Source organism: Amblyomma americanum, chromosome 8 (genome assembly GCF_052857255.1).
Source record: "Amblyomma americanum isolate KBUSLIRL-KWMA chromosome 8, ASM5285725v1, whole genome shotgun sequence".
Taxonomy (NCBI): Eukaryota; Metazoa; Arthropoda; class Arachnida; order Ixodida; family Ixodidae; genus Amblyomma; species Amblyomma americanum.
Window position 1 is genome coordinate 68,544,859 of NC_135504.1, and position 27,543 is coordinate 68,572,401.

Consider the following 27,543-nt stretch of genomic DNA (forward strand, 5'->3'; position numbering starts at 1 on the left):
TGTGTGTTTCTTTTTTCTACAAGCAATTATTACTCCGCAACAAGGAATTACTCCGACCTATCAGCTGAGCTGGGAATAATGACCTTTAGTCGTAGCAGCATATAACCTTGTAGGAGAAAATTACGTTGGCATGAGGGACAGTTCATTAGAACGATAACGCAAGTGAAGACTCGGTGTGTGAAGCCACCGACCTTCCAGAAGCGCGAACCCTCATGCACCCTCCAGAAGCTGCACCGACCAGAAGTTCTGGCAAAAGCGGGACGAACCAGTGACGGCGAAAAGACAATAAACTTCACCCACTGCTACCATGTAGAAGATGCAGCCACCTTCGCCCTAGAGAAGCCCCACTCGCCACACACACATGTAACTTCCCTTCCCACCCGTCTCCACCTTCCAGAGTCCTTGCTCCAGCGGAAGCAAACGTGATGATGAAACCAAATCTAAAGACGCATTATGCTGGGGGGAAAGGCTCTAAGACCCCCTGTGAGCAGTCCAAACCCGTTTGGCGTCGACACTCCTTAGTCAAGCTGATGTTACGCCTCTGAAAACCGAATCCTCGCCATTCTCACCTTTACTGCGGTTGGTTGCGCTCTGAGTATGAGGCATGCGCTGCGCCTAAAGACGCTGGTGCATACTTTTGCAGGCGTCGGGCCGGAGATGCTGATTTGCACCTACGGCCGCAGAACAACGTCACGCGCGGTCATGGCGAGCGACGGCCTGTGCGACATCGCCTTCTACGACTCCATCTACGCCGACAACCGAAACAATCTCTTCGGTGGCGGGCCGTTTGAGCTGGACCTGGTGACTTTCATGCATGCTGCCTCAACGTACAAAAAAACCACCCTGGGGGTAGCATTCGCGTTTCAGTGAGTGACCTTGGCCAATATATAGCCGGTTATGTATGATTGGAAAGTTTGCGACTCATTGTAACACATGCTGCGAGATCGTCAATACCCTACCAACTGAGCAGTCGTTTTTCAGCAATTCTTTACCATTTCTCGCCTCTGTGCCGCCAAAGACGAATAGTTTTTTGAAGTGAAAAGCTTCACTACGCTATGTAAACCAGTTTTCGGGTAGGACCTTGAACGACCTTCAGCCCAACCAAGGATAGCAGTGTAAGACCATATGAGGTACAATTATGGTCTCGAATCTTTGACCCACGACATTTAGGTGACCTCTGGGCTTAGCTTTGACCTTTAGAACATCCGATTGGGCGATGTAAAGTCATGTGATGAGTAACCATGCGTGCAAAACCTTTTCGCTGAAATCCATGGTTAGTCAAGCTAAGCCACTACCAATTTATTTATTAATTGTTCTCGAAAGCGATGCTTTTAAAACAATTGGGCTCCATTGGAAGGTGCTTAGGTTTCCAGGCAAGCGTGTTATTGATACAAAAAGGAAGGGTAAACGATTTTATACCTGACAAAACTGAACAAAAAGTCGAATAACTTTAAAATCACGCTGTAGCAATACGGCGTCATATTTTAGGCCTTTTCGTAAAAAAAGGAAAATCCAGATCACTTTGTGTCTGACCCACACAAAGGAACTTGTTTAAAGGCGGTGTTCTCAACACAAGCTAGGAAAAGCACACCACCCATGAAGGCAGATTTCTTTTTTGATATTCCTTGTGTTCACTGAAAAAGGGACGAAGAAATTTAATGTTGCGGTTTTGTCGCATGTATAGGGCATCTCGCAGTGCCACTGTAAATATGTGGACACTCTAGATGCACAGCGTAATGTGGCGATGAAATTAAGCTGTGCTGCATTTTTTTTCCTTTTACCGCGCTTGTGGTCAAGAGTTCGCCATGTCGAATTTTGCAGGCACACGACCCAGCTCGGAAACGATCTGAGGCGGATCAAACCAAATCTGCTCGATGTCTTCTGGCAGAGCGGCATCTTCCACACCGGAATTCTCGACACGCCCGAAGGGGCGACGCGAACTCAAGTGATGACGGCTGTGTTGCGCCTCAAAGTACGGCTCTCTCCTATAGTTGCAGCAGTTAGGTTGAGAAAAAAATGGCTGTGGTTTCATCATCATCATCAGCAGCAGCCTTACTATACCCACTGCAGGGCAAATGCCTCTCCCATGTCTCTCGAATTAACCCTATCTTTTGCCTGCTGCATCCACCCTTTGCCTGCAAACTTCTTAATCTCATCCGCCCACCTAACCTTCTGCCGCCCCCTGCTACGCTTACTTTCTCTTGGAATCCACTCCGTTACCCTTAAGGACCAGCGGTTATCTTGCCTTCGCATTACATGCCCTGCCCAAGCCCATTTCTTTCTCTTGATTTCGACTAGGATGTCATTAACCCGTGTTTGTTCCCTCAACCACTCTGCCCGCTTCCGGTCTCTTAACGTTACACCTATCATTTTTCTTTCCATGGCTCGCTGCGTTGTCCTTAACTTAAGCTGAACTCTTCTCGTTAGCCTCCACGTTTCTGCCCCGTAGGTGAGTAACGGTAAGATGAAGCTGTTGTACACTTTCCTCTTGAGGGAAATTGGTAAGCTGCCACTCATGATCAGCGAGAATTTGCCATATGCGCTCCACCCCATTCTTATACTTCTAGTTATTTCCCTCTCATGTTCCGAATCAGCTGTCACTACCTGCCCTAAGTAGACGTATTCCGTCACAGCTTCTAAGCTCTCGCTGCCAATTGTGAACTGTTGCTCCCTTGCTAGGCGGTTGGACATTACCTTGGTTTTCTGCATGTTAATTTTTGACCCATCGATCCGCTCTGCCTGTCTAACTCATTGATCATGATTTGCAGTTCACCTCCTGAGTGACTCAGCAAGGCAATGTCACTAGCAAATCGGAGATTATTTAGGTATTCTTCATTTATTCTTATTCCCAACTGTTCCCAATTCAGGCCTCGAAATACCTCCTGTAAACATGCGGTGAACAGCATTGGCGAGATCGTGTCTCCTTGCCTGACGCCCTTCCTTATTGGAATTTTATTGCTGACTTTATGGAGGACTATAGTAGCTGTGCAGTTGCTATATATATCTTCTAGTATTTTGACATAAAGCTCTTCTACCCCCTGAATACGCAATGCCTGTATGACTGCTGAGGTTTCCACTGAGTCGAATGCTTTCTCGTAATCAATGAAAGCTATATATAGAGGTTAGTTATATTCTGCGCATTTCTCTATCACCTGATTGAGAGTGTGAATATGATCTATTGTGGAATATCCTTTACGAAAGCCTGCCTGATCATTTGGTTGATTAAAGTCTAACGTTGCCCTGACTCTATTAGCGATTACCTTAGTAAATACTTTGTAGGCAACGGATAGTAAGCTGATCAGCCTGTAATTTTTCAAGTCCTTGGCGTCTCCCTTCTTATGAATTAAGATAATGTTTGCATTCCTCCAAGCTTCTGGTACAGTCAAGGTCATAAGGCATTGCGTATACAGGGTGGCTAGTTTTTCTAGCACGATGTCCCCTCTATCCTTCAACAGATCTGCTGTTACCTGATCCTCCCCAGCTGCGTTTCCCCTTTTCATTGCTTCTAAGGCTTTTTTTACTACATCTTTCGTTACTGGCGGGATGACGCATCGCTGTGCACTGCTGTCTTTCTCATTAGCGCTCTCATTACATTGGCTACTGTACAGGTCTGTATAGAACTCTTCGGCTACGTTGACTATCTTATCCATATTGCTAATGACATTGCCCTCCTTGTCTCTTAATGCATACATCTGGTTTTTACCTATGCCTAGTTTCCTCTTCACTGCTTTTAGGCTACCTCCGTTCTTTAGAGCATGCTCGATTCTCTCCATATTAAATTTCCTTATGTCGGCTACCTTGCGCTTATTTATTAACTTTGATAGCTCCGTTAGTTCTATTCTATCGGTAGGGTTAGACGCCCTCATGCTTTGACGCTTCTTAATCAGATCTTTCGTTGCCTGAGATAGCTTCCCGGTATCCTTTCGAACTGTCCTACGGGCTACTTCTACTGCGCACTCCGTAATTATTGATGTCAGATTATCGTGCATTGAATGAACATCAAGATCGTCTTCCTCGGTTAAAGCCGAATATCTGTTTGGCAGCGCTATCCTAAACTCCTGTGCTTTCCCTTTTACGGCTAACTCGTTAATGGTCTTGTTCTTCACTAGCTTCTTCCGTTCCCTCCTCAAGTCTAAGCTAATTCTAGACCTTACCATTCTGTGGTCGCTACAACGCACCTTTCCGAGGACGGCCACATCCTGAATGATGCCAGGTTTAGCGCATAGTATGAAGTCGATTTGATTTTTAGTTTCGCCGTTGGGGCTCTTCCAGGTCCCCTTTCTGTTTTCTCGTTTGCGGAAGAAGGTATTCATGATCCGTAAATTATTTCTATCCGCGAATTCGACTAATAACTCTCCCCTGCTATTTCTAGAGCCTATCCCATAGGCTATCCCATAGCCTATCCCATAGTCACCTACCGCGTGGTCGTCAGCCTGCTTCTTGCCCACCTTCGCGTTGAAGTCGCCCATCAGTACAGTGTACTGCGATTTTACTGTATTCATTGCCGATTCTACGTCCTCATAGAAACTTTCAACGGTCTGGTCATCATGGCTGGATGTGGGTGCGTAAGCGTGCACCACTTTCAGCTTGTACCTCCTATTCAGCCTAATTACTATAGCTGCTACCCTCTCGTTAATACTATAGAGCTCCTCTACGTTGCCTGCTAAATCCTTATTAATGAGGAATCCCACACCTAGTTCTCGTCTATCCTCTAATCCGCGATAGCCCAGTATGTGTCCATCCTTTAGTACTGCATACGCCTCACCTCTCCTCGTAACTTCGCTAAGCCCTATCACATCCCACTTAATTCCCGCTAGTTCCTCGAACAGCACTGCTAGGCTAGCCTCACTAGATAAAGTTCTAGCGTTAAACGTTGCCAGGTTCAGATTCCAATGGCGGCCTGTCCGGAGCCAGAGATTCTTAGCAGCCTCCGCTGCGTCACAGGTCTGACCGCCGCCATGGTCAGTTGCTCCGCAGCCGCTGGGGACCGAGGGCCAAGGGTTAACTGGTTTGATCATAGAAGGTTGTGGCGAAGTACTACACCAGGGTGGCCAAATCCTGCTCAGGTGAGAGAGTGCGTTGTCGGTTCTGTTCACCGAGATCAGGCCGCACTCCAGGCCTGGTTATGCAATTCCATCGACACGCGGATTTTTTTTTGAAACCACGTGGACAATTGCGCGGCACCAGTATTTGAACCCCGGTCCTCTTGCACGCGAGGCGGATGTTCTACATTTACGCCATCGCTGCATACCTAGCTCTGGTTAAACCTGGATTGACGCGATAGCTACAGCTGGCCGACTTGAGTGCGCTCAGTCGAATTGCAAAGTCAGTCTTTCGCCGCTGCGTTTCACTGGGCGTTCCTTCTTCATCTTCGTTCCTGGATGTGGATTCACTCTTTCCCCCCTCTCTCCGTTTGCACTCCTCCCCCACTCAGTTTCGCCCGCGCGCCTCGCCGCCGGAAGCTGCCACAGTGGCAACGGCGCCGCCAAGCTGAACGCTCTAAGTGCTAGCGTAATGTAGGCGCGCGGCGCGCACACCAGCTACGTGCTCTGACGTCACTCCGCGCATTCGCACAACTGACGAAGCTGGCGGCGCCGACGGCGAAGCGCGCAGCACGCACACCAGCTGCGGTCTATGACGTCACTCCGCGCATGCGCACAGCTGACGGAGCGATGGTGCCACGGCTCAGCGCGCAGCCACGCTGACCTCGCGAAGTTGCTGGCGTTGTGTAGCTATCGCTACAAAAGAAAGCTCTTCCAGCATAACTAATTTATGAACGCGATAGCGTTAGGGCTCACGTTGTGCAGCAAATTCGACGTCGTCGTTGTCGTCAGCGTTGTGAGCAAAAATTCTCGGTAAGGCAACCTAGATGGGCCACCTAGGACACGTGACCTGGTGGCGTCATCACAACCTGCCCACTGGATTGCGAGCAAAATGATCAGCGTGGCAGGTGGCAGTTAAATTAACAATTGGTCGCGACAAGTTGTTCAGGAAGAGCAACCAGGGTTGCACAAGCCCAACTATTGGCAACACCTGCCGTCGCAGGCCAGTGGCACATCGCGTAACAGCTGCCCCACAGCGCCAGAGGTGGTTTGAGGACCCCCAGGGATTTATCAATGAAAAAATGACAATTACCAATACATCATGTATGGCCATTAACACTGTTGCTTCATACCCTTAAGGCGGAACTTTTATAGCGCCAGTTAAAACAGTGGTTTATTAAAATCAACAATAAGATCTATTAAGGACTTGGAGGACAGCCCCCGAAAACGATAGTAAAATCTGTAGACCTCTCTAATAACAGGGTACTTATTCTGTTTGCTAAATACTATTGCAACACTAAGGAAAAATGAAGAGATCAGAAAGGAAGAAAAAAAGAGCACACATACTGGAAAAGGGTGAAATAGTGTGATAGGTGAGCATAACCTAGGATTTAAGGAAATCTAATCACCGAGACACCAAGAAATTTCTCATAAACCTGGTAGGGCACAAAAGTCGTGTATTTAACAATTACAAAAACAAAAATAGTATTAGCAGCAATACCAGATCGTGTCTGCTCTAAGCAGAGGTCTCGAATCATCCCCACCCCACTCCTTCCGCAGCTGTCGAGTTTTCTCTCGAGTTTTCTATCGAATTTACCTCCCAGCACACCTCGCTCGAACATTATTAGCAACCCAAAAAACACACTTCGTTACTATAATCAACCGCCACTCTGGCCCAGTGGTTAAGGCGCTCTTCTACTGAGCCGGAGTACCCGGGTTCGAATCCGACCGCGGCGGCTGGATTTCGATGGAGGCGAAACGCAAAAGGCGCCCGAATGCTGTGCGATGTCAGTGCACGTTAAAGATCTTCAGTTGGCCGAAATTATTCCCGATCCCTCCATTACGTCCTTTTCTCTTTCTTACACTCCCTCCTTTATCCCTTTCCTTAAGGTGCAGTTCCGTCGTCCACAGAGATATGCGAGGTAGCTGCTGCGCCATTCGCTTTCCTAAAAAAACAAAATTTTCTTTAGGTACAGTAACTGCCCATCTGTCACCTCTGCCATGTCTTGCATGCACCGTCCTGTTGGCTTTTCGGTGGCATCGGCGTCACCGACATTCCCTAGTATTTTATAAAATAAAACTATCTCCCGGTCTACAAAATATCCTCGGCATTGGTCTGTACTGTAGGATACAGCACAGACTGTGATCAATCGCTCTTCAAAAATAGGACATCTCTAGCCAAAGGACTGTGTGCTTCAGAGCGCAGGTCAAGCCTGGTGATGGAGGTTCGGTTGTTGAATGCCTATCTTTGTTCTTTACTCAGACGGATTGCAGAACGTCTCGAGCCGTATTGCTGACGCCACAAATTCTGCAAGCCGCAGATAGGCAGAATGTAGGCAGGTAACCAAGGGGAAACCAGAAGTTGGCAATACCTTCAGTAGAAGAAAAGTTCTCGCTGTCAGCTTCTCGGGCTAGATTCTTTTGCGGCTAATAGGTTTGCGCGTATCTCGTAGTGCATCACGTCTACTATCTTAGCAACACTATCCTTCAGTCTTTAACATCTTTCCGCTAGTTCGGCGTACTTATTACGTCAGACCTAACATGGTCTCTTCATATTACCCACATAATATGCAAAGCAAGTCGACGGCTCGGAGATCTGTGACGTAATTTTTCTTCTGCCCACTACCACTAAAATTGCTTCTTTATAAAGCATTTGTCCGCACTAAAGTTGAGCACGCCTCCTCTGTATGGGACCCGAGCTCTGCTAAGCTCACTCGAGCTTGCTCAGAATAATTTTGCTCTGTTCATTCCTCATAACTGCAATCGGGCTGCCAGTACCTCTACCATGAAACAAGCGCTAAGACTACCTTCAGTCGCCTATCGACGCTGTAGTTCTCGCCTCTGCTTTTCTCACCAAATATACTTCCGTAACACCCACCTGCTCAATGAACTAAATTATAATCCTTCCGGTCGTTCTGCCCGCGTTGACCAATCTCACAAAGTTTTAAGTATTTCTTCTCGTACCGATTCCTGTTCCCACAGTTTTATTCCACGAGCATCACAGGATTACAATCGCCTTCCCAGATTTATCGCCGCCATTGAAGGACATCAACGTTCTAAAAATGCACTAGCTAACATTGTATAATTAGGAGCCTAATAACTTGGATATTTTTATTTTGCTGCGTTTATTTCTTTTGTTTAAGGTGTTAGCCATTTGATCAGTCCCCACTGTAATGCCAAATGGCCCTTTGGGTATTAATAAATGAAATGAAATGTGGCGTAACTTTGCTGGGTTACTTGTAATCCCATACTATAAAAAGCTGCAAGGTTGTAAGGGCTCTAAGATGAAAAGAAATGAGTTTAAAATCTTCAAGCAGCAGCTCTTTTCTTTTCTCTTTTCGTTTACAGGATCTAGATGGACTTTCCCAGACCCAGACGGCGATGCGCCACCGTGCGTTAACAGCTCTCGCCGCGCCATCTCCAGGCAGACAGTGGATTTACTTGCTTGACGAGGAATTCAAGTGAGCTTAGTTGGTCATATTGTTATGAAGTAATAGTGAGCGCACCTTTAAAGCAAACTACCGAGGTGACGCAGATGATCCCAAGTACACAAACAATAAGTTATGATCATTGCCCTACAGAACTTGCAGTGTAACCTATCACATTATATGACAATGCCTGATCCATGCATTTGGGCGTTCCTCGCGTTCTGAACTACTCTCCCCTGAATATGGTGGCAGCAAAGAGGCACCTACAGCTATCCTCGGCAAACGGCCCCGAAAACTAAAGCACGCCAAACCGGTCTCTAGCTGGTGCGGATGCTATCGAAGGCTTCGCTCTCGTGTTTGCTGAGAACAGAAACCATGAACAGGTCAAGAACTCCGTCCAAGCAGAGTTCAGAAATCAATTCCTCCATCCTTCACACCAGATAAGTAGTAGTCAAATTCCTGTTATGTCTAAAGTAGAAGACTGTTTATGCTTTAACTATGCCGCGAACACAGTCCTCAAAAGAAAGTTAAAGCTTTTAAAAACAACAAGAAATTTGTCACTGAGAATTTCAAGCCTATAATATTTAGTCCAAAAAGGCATCGTCACAAAGGTTGTCAGTGGGGTATCGGTAGAAGAGGACCGGATCAAACGTGCCTCCTGTTCTCTACCTTATTACCCCATCCATACCGACCAACTGGCGAAACTAAGCCCTGTTGCAGGGACGGAGCTTACCTGCTGAAAAGGTGCTCAGTATCTGTATTATATCAATACGTCCTTAACAATCCCTGAAGGATGGACTGAAGCGTGAGGTTCTGCACCTACGTAAGACAGGCATAGCAATTTCTGTAAAGAGGAGATTTCATCAGAATGTGCAGGGTCATGAAACCAGAAACTCTAAAGGATGAAGTGAATGTAGCAGAACATGTAGAAATAATTATCATGCAAAGAGAAATGGAAGAGTTTGTTATTGGTATATGGAGTTCAACGTCACGAATAGACGAACGGCTGTTGACGAACGCCGTAGTGAAGGACCTCTGGTTAATTTATATCACTCATATGGCGCAGCATGTAGTCTACAGCAAAATGTGGCCACCGTGATCGGAATTCGAGACCGCGACTTTTGGATCAACAGTCGTACGCCAAAGCCACCGAGCCACCATGGAAAGGGCAATTAATGAGAGGAAGTAAATTACATGAAGGTTCAAGAAGTTTGAAAGATTAACAAGGAATAATATGGTTAGCGTCTGGAAGCAAACGAAGGATCGGTTGAAATCGTTTTACTCCTTATAAATAAACTATTATGTTTTCATTAGCTGCCTCGATAAAGGCTTGTGCAAAATATAAAGGTTTAAGAAAAATAGAAACGAAAATGCATGTTACATCTGAGCTAAACCTAATTAAATTTTTGCCAACATACAAAAACGGCAACGCTAAGGGAAGGTCAGGCAGTTGGAGACCTGACGAAACATAGCGCATAGATTTTATAAAATAATTCTAACCCGACGAGCACAACCTTAAGACCTCACAGACATTAGCGGCATCAAGAAATGCCTGCGTTGTACACAGTTCATAAGCAGGGCAATAGCGATTGCTCAAAACTGTGTCGACCGTTTAATCGCTTTCGCCTTTCCTGCGAAAACTGCTCCAAAGGCCACGACAACCACAGGAACTTTAAACAAGTGGTCTATTTTCTGGAGCCACGCTAGGAAATAGATGACAATTATGGCGTGCATATTTTTCTGTCCTCTCAGTATGCCTTTTTTTTGCAAAACCTGCCGTTCCGTGAATAGTGTTACCGAGGAAATTTGCAATGCACTGTACGCCAGTTTAAGAAATTCACCCATAAAAGGCATCCAATATACAGTGATTACCAGCAATTGTGCTCACATTGCATAATCTTGGTAGGAAAAAATTCAGTCAAGAACAAAATACGTGCATGGATATAAAGAACCAATTATTGTTTCTCAGGGACAAATACCAATCAGAACGATTGCTAGCACGACAAGAAATCTCCTTCGCTTCCTTTGAATTTTGGCAACAAGCGAGCAAGAGCGAGGAACGAATACATTTAAAAGGGACGAATTAATCTGGCTGCCTAGGGCTTCTGATTGCTTCAAGGTGTGAGCTGCCGCGAATTGCGTTGTTGCTTAGCATGTAAATACAAACGGGAGTGCAGAGCTAAATAGTAATAAATGCTAAACTTTATATGAAAGGAATAGTCCGTCACAGTCATCATAGTAGTGGCTAAAATCACAACAACTCACTCATCTCGCTATCTTCTGGAGCTTTGCTGTGGCTGCGAGTTCATATGATTCATTACACTGTATCTTAACAATAACCCTGGGACCTGCTTCAGTACAATTTTTTTAACTACCTGGGAATAAATTTCGCATTTCACACAAGTAAATACACAAGCCGTCTAAAAGTATTATGAGAGTGAGAAAAAATTAGAAAAAGAAAAAAGGCGATTAGGGTGCACTGAGTATCGAGTTCTTAGTTATGCGTTGGAACTGACTCGTCTCCAAGAAACGAAGACATTTAGGGAGTTTTCATTGTGACTTTGAACACAAAGTAAAAATTAATCTCAGGGCCGTAAGTAGGATTTTTAGTCGTAGTATCTGTGCTATCGCTCCCTAGAGAGCTAGCCGCGTTTGTTAATTATATTGCTTAATAAATTGTAGTAATTACCTGTTAAAATTGTATTTAAATTTCCCATTGTTTCACGAATATACAGCTTGCTTGCATAATCGCATTTAGATCGCTGTACAAAGCCAGTAGTCTGTGTGAGCCTAAGGTCTATCAGTCACATCATGTCTAACTTTCTTGGACAAACTTTTTAAATATTGGAGAATTGTAATTAAGGTACTGTTTTGGGAGATTTGAAGGAAGTGGTCCATTCTTCCCATAGTAGCAAAATCTTGCTTTTAAAGTTTTTCCATCGCTCGCATCGAGCAGTTAAAACCGCCATATAGAAAACCAATAGGGAATGCTTTTGACAATAGCAAAAACGTTAATTACGAAAGAATATATACCCGCCGAAAGGAGATCTGCTGGTATATTTATTGTTGAGATGAAATCTTATAGTATGTTGTTACGTGGCAGCCAGCCGGAGAATGAGGCGCAGTGAACGATGGACAACAGATTTCATCTGCTCCATTGTTGTTGTGTTCTACTTCTTCCTCTTAAAACATGGCACATACCCAAGGAGGGGGGGAGGGGGGATTGGCCAATGTGTAGCGGCATCAACAAGGAAATTTTCACCGAAGATTACGACTGAAAAATTTTTAGCACCAAGCGTGAATTTTGAAAAATGTGTTAATAAAAAACGAGAGAAGAATATTTAAAGTAAAATAACCGCAAGCATTTTGCTCAAAAAAGATAAGCTCGAAGAATTATAAATGAGCAAATCAACCTACGAGTTGCAATTATGTAATCATAGAGAATCCCACAAATTGAACCCAATGCAAATCCTATGGCGCTCGAGCCGAACGATAATCACGCTGGCAGAAAGAACGGGAGCGCTACCTGGATAGAGGTACCCTTAGCGCCGTGCTACTGCCAGCTTCGTCTTCTTCGTGACATTACAAGAGGCCACTGACCAATCGATCAGATCTTCAATGATTGGCACTGAAGAACATGCACGCGAAGTAGTGGTGGGCTGTACATGACGGTACAACAAAGATGGCAAGTTGGTGTTATGCTAGCCGGCATGAAGAAAACGTCACGTAATGCAGCATGAACGCCAGCACTACACCACCTTGCCATCTTTTTTGTACCGTCATCTCAAGCCCGTCACTATTTCGCGCACATCTTCTTCATTGTCTTTCATCGACGATCTCGCCGATCGCTCTCTAGCACCGGGTAATGTGACGAAGAGACGAAGCTTGCAATAGAGCCAGCTTCTTCGTCTTCGTCAGAGTACAAAAAAATTGCGTTGACAATTCCTTTCCCCGTTGTAAAATGTAACAATTGTCCATAATTGTTGAGTATGTAAGAAACAATTTTCCAGGGCTCACTTCAGTGTTGTCCACGTTCAGGAGGCTCCAGTTCATCCCGGACTTGCTCATTATGTACGGCCACTACCCGTTCGGGGACAGCACGGTCGCCAACTGCGCCGTCGTGCCTCCCACCAGGTTGTCGGCGCCCCCCTTGCCACCTCAGTTCCGAGGGAGCTACCTCTACGACCTGGTCAGTCAGACGACTCCATTGATGACAAGCGCTAGTTCGCCTTTATTCGGAAGCTAGCATTAGGTTCCCATTTAAAAGTTGGGAGAGAATGCGGCTTGCTTCCGACGCTTCTTAGAATGGTGTGCACTACTTGGTGCTGCCTCGGAGGCCACTATGCGAATGAACGAAGCAGCCTCCGCGCTTTGGCTGTGGTGACGCACCGCTCATTTTGCGCAGCCAGAAAGAGCGATGGTAAATGTGTTTGTCAGAGCGTGTAGTCTTGTAGCCATTAGAGGTATTAGAGTCTGGACCTGAAATAATTCTAGATGCCATGCACATCAATGTGCCATTAGGTTCTCAGTATTCTGTCGCTAACGCCACGTCAAGGTCATGTGGCAAAAACTGCAGCAAATTTTCCTGGGATATTTCCAGCAATATAAAATGTAAAGCCGGAATGCGGCGGGTATTCAGCTCAAAAGAGCAACACATACTTTCGTTTAGTAGTACAAAAAATTGGCCACCATATCGCAGGTTGCAGAAGAGGAGAGAATTGAACTTTTTACCGTGTCCAGAACATTCTCTTCACTATTTCATGCCCGTCTTTCGCCACAAGAGAACTTACAATGTCGCAATTATGTGAGCTGTCGCTGCGATAGGGCTAGTTCTCTTTTCGCAAGATGATGCAGCGCTTGAGAGCAGAATTTACTGCAGCTGCGAAAAGAATTCAAATCAAATCAAATTTTATTCCGCAGCAAAAAAGTTACGAGGAGGTTAGGTAAAAGCTGCGGCAAACGTGCGGTGATGAAATTACGAGGAAACAAAAGGAGCCGTGACTCACTCAGTCCCGTGAACACCTAATTATGACACCCTGGACAGCATTCAGAGAGAGAAAAGAAGGAGCAAGAAGTTAAGGAACATGCCATGCGTAGTCTAGCTCATCTCTTCAGCAGGTATGCCCCTAAATAATATTATTTTCCTACAAATCAAATCGTTTATGCCTTCTTTTAGAAGAGTTTCCAAAGACAGTGAAAAAAATGAAAAAATCGTAGACAATTGCGCTAAGCGCTGTGTTTAACGTCTTTTTATTTCCGTAATTCCTCCTCTAATTCCATCCCCACTTGCATAACAATTGAAGGCATGTGTCCAGTCAGCATTACGTGTCGCCACTTGCACACTTGCGAGCAAAAAAAGAAATATTAGCACAATGACGTCATCGGAGTGGTGAAAACCGCACCGCGTGGCTTTATCGGCGCCGTGCTCTGCAAACACACCTGGCAATTTTGTTATCGCTGTGCTCGTAACCAGAGCGCGGAGCATTGCTATCTGCTGCTCCTGTGGCACGTCACTATAGTGCTAATTTTTTTTTTACTCACAACTCTACAGTCTTCTCTTACAAGACACAGTTGGTATTTATGATTATTAAGGTGGCGCATTGCTCATTTGCCGCTGCTCTCAATGACGTAGCTGTGAGGATTTATGGTATATGGTTTAAGAGGGTTTAACGTTCCAAAGCGACTCAGCCTATGAGGAGTGCCGTAGTTAAGGGGTCCGGAAATTTAGATCACCTGGGATTATTTCATGTGCATTGACATCGCATACCAGGCTGGGCTCTAGAATTTCGCCTCCATAGAAATTCAATTGCCGCTGCCGGGATGGAACCTGCGTTTTTCGGGTCAGCAGCCGAGCGTCATAACCACTGAGCCACCGCGGCTTTTTTTTTCCTTATTGACTGAGCCACCACGGTGGCCGAATGAATGAATGAATGAATGAATGAATGAATGAATGAATGAATGGTATATCCGTGAGGTCAATACAAGAAAGTTCGTTATATCCGAGGTAGTATACAAAGTTCGTTCTTAGTATTTGCACTGACTACTGAGAGATGGCGCTCGCCATTCCCGCTTGCATAGACAGTTCTAATGGTAACGCATTAAAAAAGTGCAAGGCGACGATAACGGGCATTTGAGAGATGGACGCCAGTAATTTTTAGCAGTAAGATTTTTGAAAAATTAGTTGTGTTGTGTGGCACACTAATACCAGTGGTTGAAGAAGTCATAAAAATGGCTAAGTCGTGTTCACTAGTCAATTGCCAAATTTCTGCAGTTCACGTCCGAGTTTTTGAGGCCGCGCTTTTAGCGTTCAGCGGATGACCTCAATGGGCTTCAGAACGTCTGGCATCCATTTGTTCCCGATGTTGAAATGAAACAAGGCATCATACAAACTAAAATTCAATGTTGGTAGGCTTGTAGAGCTAGCCAATGTGTTTCAAATGTTTTGCGTCCCTTTTCTATGCGTTTTATTTATCAAATGCAAACTGAAGGATAAAGATTTTAACAGGCAATTATTATTATTCTGCTGAGAAAACTTACGAGAACAAAACTATTAATGCCATGACTATTAGGAAATTTTTTGGTGGAGAGAGAGAGAGAGAGAAAACTTTATTTGCGCCAAATATTGGTCGATTCAGCGGGACCCGGGTGTCTTCATGTTGAAGTTCCGAGTCTTCCAGGGGTGGTGCCCTTATTCCAGGGCCCCACTGAGTCTTGCTACCTCATACGCATGCTGGACCAGTCCTTTTTGGACCGCCAGCACGCTGCTGGTGAGCAGGCTCTCCCACTGTTCCGCATTGGGCTCGTTTATGGAATGAATAATTGTTTTTACACTCCCATGTAATATGGTATAAAGGGGGGGGGGGGTGGCTCCACACCACTTGCATGTGTCCGCGCACTGGTTCCGAAACATGTTGTTAAGTATGTGTGTTATGAAAGCTTCCTGTTTGCAGTCTACGCCAACCAACTGCCTCATATTGCCTTAATAGCTGGTGTGTGGAGGATACGCTATCCTCTGTCCTCTGTAGTGATTTAGGATTTCCGTGTACGATGGTTCCACCGTTGTGGTGGGCTCAGGGTCACTTGATGTATCTGCTCGGTTGGTAAGCTCGCGAACTAGATCGTCGGCCCTCTGATTCCCAGTCACCCCGGTGTGCCCCGGCACCCAGAAAATTTGGTGCTGAATTTCTTTGTTCGGGGGTCCCACCTGGAGGATGATGCGTAGCGCTCCCTTGCTGATCCTACCATTAGTGTAGTGCCTGCATGCTTCTTTGGAGTCAGTGATTATTGTGAGCGATTTATTTCTGCGGTATCCTTCAGCCACTGCTAGCACAACAGCAGCTTCTTCCCCCTCGGATACTCTGCAGCCGCTCTGTGATATACTGGTGACTAGGTCCCCTTGATGGTTCACCACCACCGATACTACTCTGTGTTCCTTCGTGTTTCGGTTCCATCGATGCAAAGTCGCATCTGTGTATACTAAAATTGTTTTTTCAGCTAAGTGCTTTTCTACATACCCTGCTCTCGCAGCCCTTCTCCCTGCGTGCAGGTTAGGGTCCATGTTGCGAGGGATTGGGCACACCCTGAGCGTTTGGCGAATGTTATCAGGTATGCCCGCAACCATATCTTCCACTTCTTCACTTAAGTATCCCAGCCTTCGGAGGAGCGCTCGGCCGGTGGCTGACTGCTGGAGCCTGTACATTTGGGCCCCTATTTGAGCTTCCTTTAGCTCGTCAAACGTATTGTGGACTCCCAACTTGAGGAGCTTCTCGTTTGACGTATTTCTTGGTATATTTAGGGCCGTCTTGAAAGCCTTCCTGATTAAAGTGTCTGCTTGTTATTTTTCGTGCTGTGTCATCTTGTGGTAGGGGAGTGAGTATGTTATGCGGCTGACCACCAGGCTCTTGACTAATTTGATCGTGTCACTCTCCTTCATGCCAAATCTTCTCTGTGATACTCTGGTGATCATTCTGCTGACCTGTTGCATTGATTGTTGAAGAAGGCTTAGGGTGTAGCTGCACTTCCCGCTGCTTTGGATCCACATTCCCAAAAATCTGATCATGTTGCGTTCCGGGAGGGCCTCCCCTTCAATTTTTATGTTGTATATTCCTTTGGATGGTCTCTTGCCCACTCGTAGAATTACCGACTTCTCGTTGGAGCATGCCAGGCCTCTCTCTCTGACGTAGTTCTCCACGCATGTGGCTGCCTGCTGCAGGAGATCTTGTTTTTGCCCTGGGGAGCACTGGCTGATCCAGATCGTTATATCATCGGCGTACATAGCGTGCTGTATCCCCTCTATCTGGCTCAGCTGTCTGCCTAGCCCAATCATGGCTATGTTGAAGAGGACCGGCGAGATCACTGAGCCTTGCGGGGTGCCTTTGTTTGGTGTTTCGGAGGCCTTGCTGCGTAGGTCCCCCAGTCCAACCGTAGCTGTGCGGTTTGACAGGAAGGCCCTTACGTAGTTGTGTACTCTTCTTCCGCAGTTGTTAGCGGTTAGCCCTTCCATGATGGCGTCATGGCTGACGTTATCGAACGCGCCCTTGATGTCCAGTGCCATGATGATGTTCTCCCCTGTTTTTAAGGCGGCTTCTGCGACTTCCTCCTTGATCTGTAACAGGATGTCCTGCGTCGATAGATTTGTTCTGAAGCCGAACATACTGTGCGGGTACAGATCTTCATCTTCCAGTTATTGTCGTATTCTCCTTGTGATGACTCTCTCAAAAAGCTTTCCTAGGCACGACGGGAGCGAGATAGGGCGCATATTGTTTATGTCCAACTTCTTGCCTGGCTTGGGAATCATCACAACTTCTGCATGCTTCCAATCCCGTGGCAGTGTGCCTTCTGCCCACAGTGTATTGAGGTAGTCTGTGAGTTGCATCACCGCTTCATCGCTGAGGTTGCGAATAAGCGAGTTTCTGATTTTATCGGCTCCTCCTGCTGTGTTTCTGGTAACCGCCCTGATGGCCGCATAAACCTGTTCATTGGTTATCGCCCTGCCGAGGTGCGCGTTCTCCTCCCCTTGATATTCTCCTTGGTATCCTTGCGGCTTGTCTGTGCCAAAGCACTTCTTCTTGGCCACCTCCAGGATCTCTTCATATGACTCTTTGCTGTTGTGGACCAGCCTCTGGATTGCTTTCCCACTTTCTGCTTTGGTCTTTGTTGGATCCATGAGGCCTTTGAGTATCCTCCGATCCATGAGGGCTTTGAGTATCCTCCACGTTCTGGCCGCGCTAAGGGTGCCATTCAGAGAGCTGCTAAGCTGCTCCCACCCCTGTCTGGCCAGGTGTGCCGCATACTCCTCTGCCTTCTTGCTGACCTCTGCGATTTTGAGTCGTAGCTTCCTGTTAAGCTTCTGTCTTTTGCATCTCTTTGTGAGCCCTCGCCTTGCTTCCCATAGCCTAAGAAGCCTCGGATCCACTTCCGGTGTGACTTCCGTTCGGTCTATCTCTTGCGTGTTTTGTTCCTGCAACTCTTTCAGCTGCTTGCTCCATTACTCTATTGAGGTGATTGCGCCTTGCATCTGCCCACAATTGCCCCGGAAAGTGTCCCAGTCTGTTATGTGGGCGGTTCCAATTTTTTTTTTAGTATTATCTGCTTCAAGGGTGACCTTGATTTCATAGTGGTCACTTCCCAGGTTCTCCAGCAATTTCTCCCACACGACCTGCCGCGCTCCTCTGAGACAAAAGTCAGGTCTGGACACGTGTCTGGGCTAACGCTATTCCCTAGTCACGTGAGTTGGTTCTCATCTGTCAGTAGGGTGCAGTTTGCATTTTCCACTGCTATACAGATTAGTTGTCCTTTTTTCTCTCCTTTCTGGTAGCCCCAGCTCGGGTCTCTCGCGTTGAAGTCTCCCTCGATAAGCAGAGTGTTGGATTTAGCTAGTCTTCCCACCTCCATGAAGAGCTTATTGAAATTGCATCTCTTCTGTCTGGGTGGGCTATATAGGTTTACTATGAAAGTGCTTTTGGCTTTATGCTTCTTTTTGGGAATAACCTCCGTTATAACGTGCTCTATCCCCGTGCCCTCAATTTCGTCATGCGCTATGGTGACTAGGTGGTGGTTAATTAGAGTTGCCGTGCGTCCATTTTCCTGGCACTGGTATCCTTTTAAAACCGGAGTTATATTAGTTTCTTGTAAGAGGATTAAATCATGCGGTGAGCCCTGCGTGTATATGAAATGCAGTAGTCCCTGCTTGCGCCCGTAACCCCGACAGTTCCACTGCCATATATTTAGTTTGCTGTTGCCTGCCATGTCGTTGTCTTATTGTTGCTAGTTTGGTTTTCGTTCCCAAATCTTCTTTCGTTGCAAAGCCTATCCTTTGCTTGTAATTTTTTGAACAGTTTGGCTTTTGATATAGCTACGGAAAAACTGGTTTTCCTGCTGTTGCTGCTGCATTTGCGACTGCATTTGTGATATTTGATTTTGTATGCTGCGTAGAAGACTTTCCATGCTGTTCTCTGCATTACTTTCCATTACGACTGGTGGGGAGTTGGACTCCGTGGTGACGTTGGCACGTGCACCGGGGTGCCTGTTCTAAGAGCCTGCTGCCCACTGATGTATTTCCACAGTCTTTCTTTGAGCTGCTTGTTTTCCTCTCTAAGGAGCTCTAGCTCTTTCTTAATCTTTTTGATTTCGTCTTTGTCATCATTATTGTTTTGCCCATTTTGCGGAAAAAGTGATTTGGGAGGGCCTGCTCCCCAGCTCACCTGAACGCCGCACTTTTTCTGCTTCTGCTGTTGTGGTTTGGGTGGTATCCCGTGTTTGTGGCCTAGGGGCGGGAAGGACTCGTCCCTGGGTCCACCGCTGCGGCCGCTGCGACCCCGGCTCCGGCTCTGGCAGCGCTGACGGAAGGCTCCCTCGTCCTGGTTGCGAGGATGACTGCCACTCCTGTCCCGCTCCGAGCTGAACCATCTCGGCCGGCGTCTCTTGCTGTGGCTACGACTCCTCTGCTGCTGCGCCCCTTGTGGCGGGCGCCCTCTCAGCTCTGCCGCGGACTTGAGTCTTTGTTTGCATTCCCTTGCGCCGGTCAGGTGCTCGCCTCCACAGATCATGCACTTGACTTGACATTGATGTTCTTCCTTCGGATTGCTTGCTCCGCAGCGCCTTCAGGTTTTTGCGCTCGGTGTCGGGCATACATCCGAGCGATGGCCTTGCATGCCGCATACGAAGCAGCACTGCCTCGTGGGCCTGTAGGGGTAGGTTTGGTACTCTCCCGAACAAAAGAGGACCCATTTAGGACTGTTGGGTTTCTCAAAGGAGAGTAATGCCGTCTCCGAATTACCTAGCATTCGTGCCGCTACAATCCTGTTGTCCTGCGTTCCCAATCTGAGCTGCGATTGGAGTTCTTCCGTCATGCCTGACGGTAATCCGTGTATGACTGCCCGTGCGATATCGCTGGGTAGGGCGATGTACGCTTGTACTTGATACGTTGTGCCTTCATACGAAATGCTCTCGATGTTTCTTATTTTCTTCGCTGTGTTGTCTGAAATACTTGCTATGATGATATTCGACCCCGACCTGAGTCTGACTATGAAGTCTTCTGCCTTGATACTTCTATTGCTCGCTTCTACGACGGCTTTTGTAGCTTGATAGGGCTTCATTCCTTGCACTTTAAGTCCGTATCGTGGCTTGATGATGATCTTCATATCATCCCTGGGTAGCGGGGGCAGCTTCTGCCTTGCCTGCCCCTTTTGTATGCCTTCCTTGCCGCTCTCCGGTTGCGTCACACCGTCTGCGGACCCGTTGTCTGGCGCCATTTTGCTGTTGTTGTTGGTGATTCCCAGCAGGGGTTGGGCGCTGTCTTTTCCCATCTCATTCGCCCTCTGTCTGTTTCCTGGATTGGTATATTGTCCATCCTGGTTCTGTTTCCACGGCCCGCCTGCTAACGCTCATCGTGTTGCCTTGTGGCATGGCCTCTGCTTCTTTAGATTCCATGGGTCCGCCGTCCGGTCCCGCGCCGTTGCACGTGGTCGTCGGTGCGATCTCCATTTCCTGGTAATTGTCTTGTTCCTGGATAATTACAGGTTCCATATTGCTTGCAGTAGGGTTATTGTGTGCCCGAGTCGCCAATCACCGATCCGAGAGCTTCCAGCCCGGCGGCGCGCCCCTGTGGGCTCCGGGGTGGTTAGGCCTAGCCGTTAGGCCTAACGCCCTGCCACGTGGTCTCCGCTTCTATCCTCGATAAAAATCCAAAATTTGGGCCTACCGGAATGAATTTGGTGTCCTCGTGGTCCTGATGACTTGTTCTCGATTCTCCCAAAAATTTGGGTGGCCCGATGATTAGTCGAGTTGGAGTTGCGTAAATTCGCAAAGCCCATGCGACACACGTCCGCACGCCTCGCTTTTGGTGGAAAATATTTTGTTACGAGAGAAACGCGTGGTTACAACTTTGGAGATAACTATAGAACTATGTTATTTATGGACATAATTTTTATTCCAGTTTTTGTCAGAAATAAATCAGTACCTTTAAAGACCAAATTTTAATAACACGCATTATTCAAAGATATTAAGATTTCAATATTGGCTAAGATTTAAACATCTACTTAGGCGCCCGATTCTATTCTGACATTAGAACCCGAGATTTATGCCTGAGAAATCCAGGTTCCACAGCACCCGTTCCTGGGGAACTAGAGCAGCAAGCAGTGTAGAGCAGCAGGTCGTGCGCTGTGCCAATAAGGACACGTGACACGTCCGTCAACGAGTTACTTTTCCTGGTCTGTGTGGCTGCTCGTGCTTCCTAGCTGTGTTATTTTCAAACGGCGCTTGAAACCCCCAAAATTCGTTTGGCCACAACCCCAAGTGCATTCGTGCTTTCTAAATTTCGGCACTAGTAATGGTCTTATTGATTGCCAGCTACAGATGTTTAACAGAACGAAGTGCCGAACTGTTTTGCTGAAAAGTTTTCTATTAGCATAAAGTTAACTATCTCACCATTCAACAACAATTAGCTGTTTTCTAACTTACGCTATCTTTGGTATCATTACGCTGTGAAACCCAAATCAATGTCTACTCAATCCGGTTTAGAAAAAGTGTTTTAGGCTGCGCTCAAATGTTCATGGAATGAAAAAAGCGTATTCATCAGATCATTAGAAGCTTATTGGTTGCTTCTGAGCCCAGTGTCCATGGTGAATCTCCTTCTTCTCAACAGTATTCGGTGGCTTTGATGTTATCGTGCCCCTGGCGACTTCGGCTGACCACTCGACCGCACGTAGCTGGACGTCTGCTTCCGAGCTGGTTGCCGCAGTCTCCGACTGCTCTGGGGTATTTAGCTCCCATTGTGATTTTGGCTTGAGCTCCAGGTACTTGTATATTACGTGAGCCTGGTCTGCCTTTCTTTCCTTACACGCTGCGCATGACGGCTCGTAGAGCTCAAATGACCAGCATATGAGCGGTAAGGATAAAGCGCAAAGGTGCTCCTCAGACATTGCAACAGTCGTTTCTCTCACACAGTCGGTCGGCCCGCAAGCCGTTTTGGAGCTGCAGAGGAGACAGGTGACCACCCATGCGCTGCTGTCCGTCACAATGAAGGGCCGCTGGACGATGGCTGCCCAGGGAGAGCCGCTGGAGTTCTTCTCGAGGTGTGAGCGGAACCCCGGGGCGGAGTCGTTCGGAAGCTACACCCAGGTAAGCGTGTGCAGCTTCACCATAGGCAACCCAAGACTCTCGTCTGGGTACCCTACGGGGAAGAACTTGGTGTTGCGAATTGTCGCCTCTTCGAAAGCGCCTTCGTGTATGGACGAGTGTGGATATTGAGGGGCGCACTTTGCTAGGCCTGCAATAAAATCATTTCCTGCAAGGCAAACAGCTACATCATTGACGACGGTGTCACGTCATACTGCGTAAACTTGCTCCAGAAACAAGTTTTTGGCTACGTTGGCTAATACCCAATGTGGCATGGGGTAGAGGGAGCGGATGCTGTCGGTGATGTAAGCTAGAGTAGTTGCCGGGATGTCATGGGCACCGCATTCAGACACAACATAATGGTTTGGGTCTGCTGTAGATATGGCCTGCATTTCTTCATAGCACTTGAGGGTGAAAAACGTGGGGTAATATTGTTACTCCGGACGAAGGCATTCGCTAATGATTGTGCTGTGTTATCGAGGGCAGCGCAGTGTTTCTGGTTCTCTAGAAATCTCAATGGTTCTTGAGTAAATTAGTACACTGTTTCAAGAATCCAGCTATGTTGTTTTTGTCTTCTGATAAATAAAATATGGCACAGAAAATATACCTCCTTTCACACCCTTCGTACGTTTTCCTGTGAAACCACTTGCGCTCTAGTACATCACTGAATTGCCAATGTGAAGCGTGTGACTAACGATCTGAGCAGAGACTGAAATTGGCTGAAACTAACGGCAAGTAAAATGAGCAGTTCCATGGTTAAAAGAAGAAAGAGTGGAATATGTCACGATCAACGGAAGAGCGCTTCACCGGCCAACTGCTTGAACGTACTGTGCATGCGGCTGTAGAAAGCAAAAATTCTGACGTTCACTAAAAGCTCGTCAAAAGGGCTAGTTCAACTAGTCTGTGAGGTTACTCCAGCAGCAATCACTTAGCGACGAATATCGGTAGGGTTCTCTGCTTGCTCCATTCTCTGGACAAATCCCACAAATTATGGTAGCGGCCGTATTCTTCACTAACAAAGGAGATGTAGGTAATACTTGAGAATCAGCAGCGCCCGCAATTATTTGCACGACAGCCTTGTTTTTGGCGCATTGCACAGGTTGAAGTTTCATTCAGAAGATTTTCTTACAAATAATTAATGTACGCGCATGGCGTTTGCCTGCGTACTTTCCACTACCATTCCATTGCCGCCAGCAGTCCTTTAGCGGGGCTTCCTGCACTCCGTTCCAGGTCTGCACGGCGAGAAATTACGTGTCGAATCTGAGGTACCAGCCCCAGCACTACGCCATGCTTACCTACGATAACAACCGGACTATGTTTGCATACGACAACGAAGTTGGCCTAGCCTCCAAAGTATGTATTTTTTTCTCTCATTATGTATTTCCCTTTTATCCGAACACATTATCCGTTGTACACATTGTTTAGGCCACGCTTATACCTCCAAACCGCAATGACTTAGTAAATCGTCCAGACCTTATCGTACTGTCAAGCGGGAATGAAACGCGAACAGCGCCAGTGAACAAAAAGCTAATTACTTTTGCAGTTTTAACTGAAGTCTAAAACCAGAATTCTTTATGTTTCTTGGTAAAAGATCTACTAAGTGCGCATTCGTGAACGTTTTGTAAACCAATATCAGCCTACAACGTAGAAAAGTACGACATATGAGTGTTCGCGTTTCGTTCTCGCCTGACTACACGGCTTCTGAAATCAATATTTGAAACATGATCGCTCGTGAGCTTGCTCAGCGACATTTTGTGGAGGCTTGCCGATTGACTCCCTCACTGATGTATTTGAGCACTTCCCTTACTTGAGTTACTTGGCCATGTCAATCCTAGCAAATTATTTGCTAGTATCGCTTACTACTGATAAGAGTGCATTCTTTTTGTGTTCTCACCGTCCTTCTCGAAAGCACATTGCTACAGTATTGTTCAAAAAGTAAGGAGAGGGCTGCGGAAACGGCGTTTGCAGCAGTACATAAGCTTTTAGTACGAAGTAAGAAGTGATTCGACAGGCTGCTTCCTTCATGGTTAGAGTTTATTAGTACTGTACGACGTTTCCAAATTTATACTCGGAATGTAGTGCGGTGTTGACCGTTTCTGAGGCATTATGAACCTGCTTAAAGCCTGCTCTACTTCATGGTCCCGGCAGAAGCAATTTTATTTCTTTAAACCTTCGTCATACTGTTTTGATTCCATCAGCTTTACGAACACATTATTCGTTGTACACATCGTTTAGGCCACGCTATACCTCCAAACCGCATTGACTTAGTAAATCGTCCAGGCCTTAACGTACTGCCAAGCGGGAATGAAACGTGAACAGCGCCAGTGAACAAAAATCTAATTACTTGTGCAGTTTCGACTGAAATCTACAACTAGAAAGCTTTATGTTTCTTGGTAAAAGATCTAATAAGTGCGCATTGGTGGACGTTTTGTCAACCAATATCAGCCTACAACGTAGAAAAGTACGACATGTGAGTGTTCGCGTTTCATTTTCTCCTGACTGCGCGGCTTCTGAAATCAATATTTGAAACATGATCGCTGGTGGGCTTGCACAGAGACATTTAGTGTCAATCAATACTAACAAATTATTTGCTAGTATTGCTTACTACAGGTTGGAGTCCATTTCTTTTGTGCTCTCACCGTTCTTCTCAAAAGCACATTGCTGCAGTATTCAAAAACTAAGGAGAGTTCTGCGGGAACGGCGTTTGAAGCAGTACATAACATTGTAGTACGAAGTAAAAAGTGATTCGACAGACTGCCTCCTTCATGGCTACAGCCGATTAGTACTGTACGACGTTTCCAATTTCAGACCGTTTGTGAGGCATTATGAACGTGCTTAAAGCCTGCTCTACTTTATCGTTAAGGCAGAAGTAATTTTTTTAAGCCTTCTCCATACTGTTCTTCCTCCAGCAGCTTTATACTGCTACAATAGTATAAACAAGAATCGCACTGTCGCAACTCGTAAAATAACTATTTACTGTTTGGCCTAAATTCCCAGCACAGACCTAGTCCTCACATACTTTCAGCAGTCCCTGTCATAAAATATTCAATAGCGAGGAACTGTGTAGCTGCCAATGTGCACACAGTTCGTATAAGGGAAACATTTTAAAAATTCCTCGAGCCCTTGTTTCTCTTTCAGTAACTATGCTCGAAGAAACAGTCTAGAAATATTAATATGCACTTATTACTGTATATAAGCTCTTCTTTCGGACGACGGCGTTGAAATGGGAGGGTACCCCTCAGAGAATAAGAATTAGAAGACAAGGGTAGGAAAGACAATAAAAGCACCCCCGCTGTTAGGGCACAAAACGACAAGCTGAACATGGTACCCGACAGGACAGAGGTCGCGGGTGACCCGCTTTCACTCTTTATTTGTAAACAGTTTAAATCCTTCAAGACGTGATGCCTGGCTCCCTTCCTCACTTTGTTTTTCCTGCATGTGTTTTCTTGTTTGCCCGTATCGTCATACTCTTGTAAAGGCTACTGAAAACCAATATCAAAGGGAACGAACTGAGGGCGCCTCCTTGAGCCTGCAGCTGGGGCTCGCCTTTCGCAAGAATTTCCCCGTAGTGTTGTTAGCCATTAGAGCCGCTCATTTGTTTTGTAGGAGTAGTCCAAAGCAGATAGAACAAAGATGCGAAGTGGCAGTTCACCTATGGCGAAGTTATTTACAAACGGATATAAGAGATGTTCAGTTAGGTGGGTCATATGCCACGTCCGCTTTTGGTACATGCTCAGATTTTCTGCGGCTGAGCACTGACTTCTTCGTATGTTTGTTTCATAATTTTTACACGCCTATACTGTAATATAATAATGCATTTCAAAATCTGTAGATGAGTCCTCAGAATATACGAGCTGTTGTTTTTTTTGTAATTTGCCCTTATCGCTGTTGTATGTCTCATGCAATCAGCCGGTGGTCTCTTTCAAGCTTTTAGACAAGCATATTTTACTCATGAGTTCTTGCTTAATCAATGAAAATGCCATATTTTATGAGACCATTTCACTGAAACCAGACATTGCATGATGTAACCACCATTCTCATATATTAAAATATTTCTTGCACCTAGTTTTTTTTCCCGATATTTGTAAAATATATCTCTTCGTGAACTGCTAAGAGCTTTAAAATCCAAGCTGAGCAAAATCATGCGAACGTTTTATTTCATTACGGTTTACACGCAGCTATGCAAGGTGAAGAACGAAGCGCGAGACCTGACATTCGGCATTGCCGTCTACGACGTCGACTACGACGACTACGCCAATGTGTGCAGGTCGCTCAACAAGTTTCGCGGCCACAGCCGCCTGAAGGCGCTCCGAAAAATCGTGGACTACTACAGAAATCTGGCCAATCATATTTTCAACGAGACGTTGTGCACGGCCGCTGCTTCCTGAGGTCGAACTGGTTGCCCTTTCTGACCACGGCAGGAGAGACGCGTATGATCCCAAGTGTTCCCCCAATAAAATGTCAACGATGGAGCACCAAAAGAAGAGTTATAGGAGGAACTTAAGGCTTTCATAAAATAAGGAGTAGCTATGGATGCATTAATCATGCAAATAAAAGAAAATTCTGCAGTCCTTCTTTCGGAAAAATTTGTGGAAGCGCATGATAGTGTTTTGATGAATTCATTTTCGAATGTATGTGAATGGAAAGTTCTCGATACGAAAAATACAAACGAATTAATTTCAAATGTATGCAGGGATAAAGTTGGTGTCTGTGCAAAGTTTCGAATAAGTATCCGCCATTGTGGTGTTCCAGATGGCACACACACCGAAGACCTGATCTCTGCCGCCGCGGTGGCTGAGTGGTTATGGCGCTTGGCTGCTGGCTCGAAAGACGTGGGTTCGATCCCGGCCGCGTCGGTCGAATTTCGATGGAGGCGAAATTATAGAGGCCCGTGTACTGTGCGATGTCAGTGCACGTTAAAGAACCCGAAGTGGTCGAAACTTCCGGAGCCCTCCACTACGGCGTCCCTCATAGCCTGAGTCGCTTTGGGGCGTTAAACTCCCATAAACTAAAACTGATCTCTGCCTTCCTGCAAAGTAGCAGCCTTTATCGCGATATACTGCTCCAAAGAAAATTTCTTCTGGTGCGAAGTCCATTGCAGATATTGGGTAAAATTATTTTCCAGGAGTCAATCTGCTTTGATTCCGTAGTCGTTAGTATGTACTAAATAATAAGCTTACTCGATATATTTTACTTTATATAAGCCGGTCAACGTTTATATAATACCTCTACTTTTAATTTTTATTTTTTAGTGGAACGCAAACTCTGGGAACTATTATTTTCTGTGAATCCAAAATTTTCTGCTGTTCCTCGCAAGAAAGATTCCATTAAAATTATTTTCGCGCTTGCAAGCATATGCGCATTCATCAAGAAAAATTTATGCGAAATACAAAATATCTTCTTCCCTGCAAAGCAAAATGTACGTACGTTCTCCCGAGGACACTTGGTGCCGCATA

General features: G+C 46.1%; 1 protein-coding gene across 1 annotated transcript; it reads left to right on the forward strand.

The window, feature by feature from the left end:
- The first annotated feature begins 659 nt into the window (after positions 1–659).
- On the forward strand, positions 660–26,475 carry LOC144102472 (uncharacterized). Its single transcript, XM_077635737.1, has 7 exons — positions 660–866; positions 1,822–1,972; positions 8,391–8,503; positions 12,509–12,659; positions 21,917–22,090; positions 23,318–23,440; positions 26,266–26,475. Exons 1-7 carry the CDS (start codon positions 703–705, stop codon positions 26,473–26,475), a joined length of 1,086 nt encoding a protein of 361 aa, XP_077491863.1. The 5' UTR covers positions 660–702.
- The last annotated feature ends 1,068 nt before the right edge of the window (positions 26,476–27,543 follow it).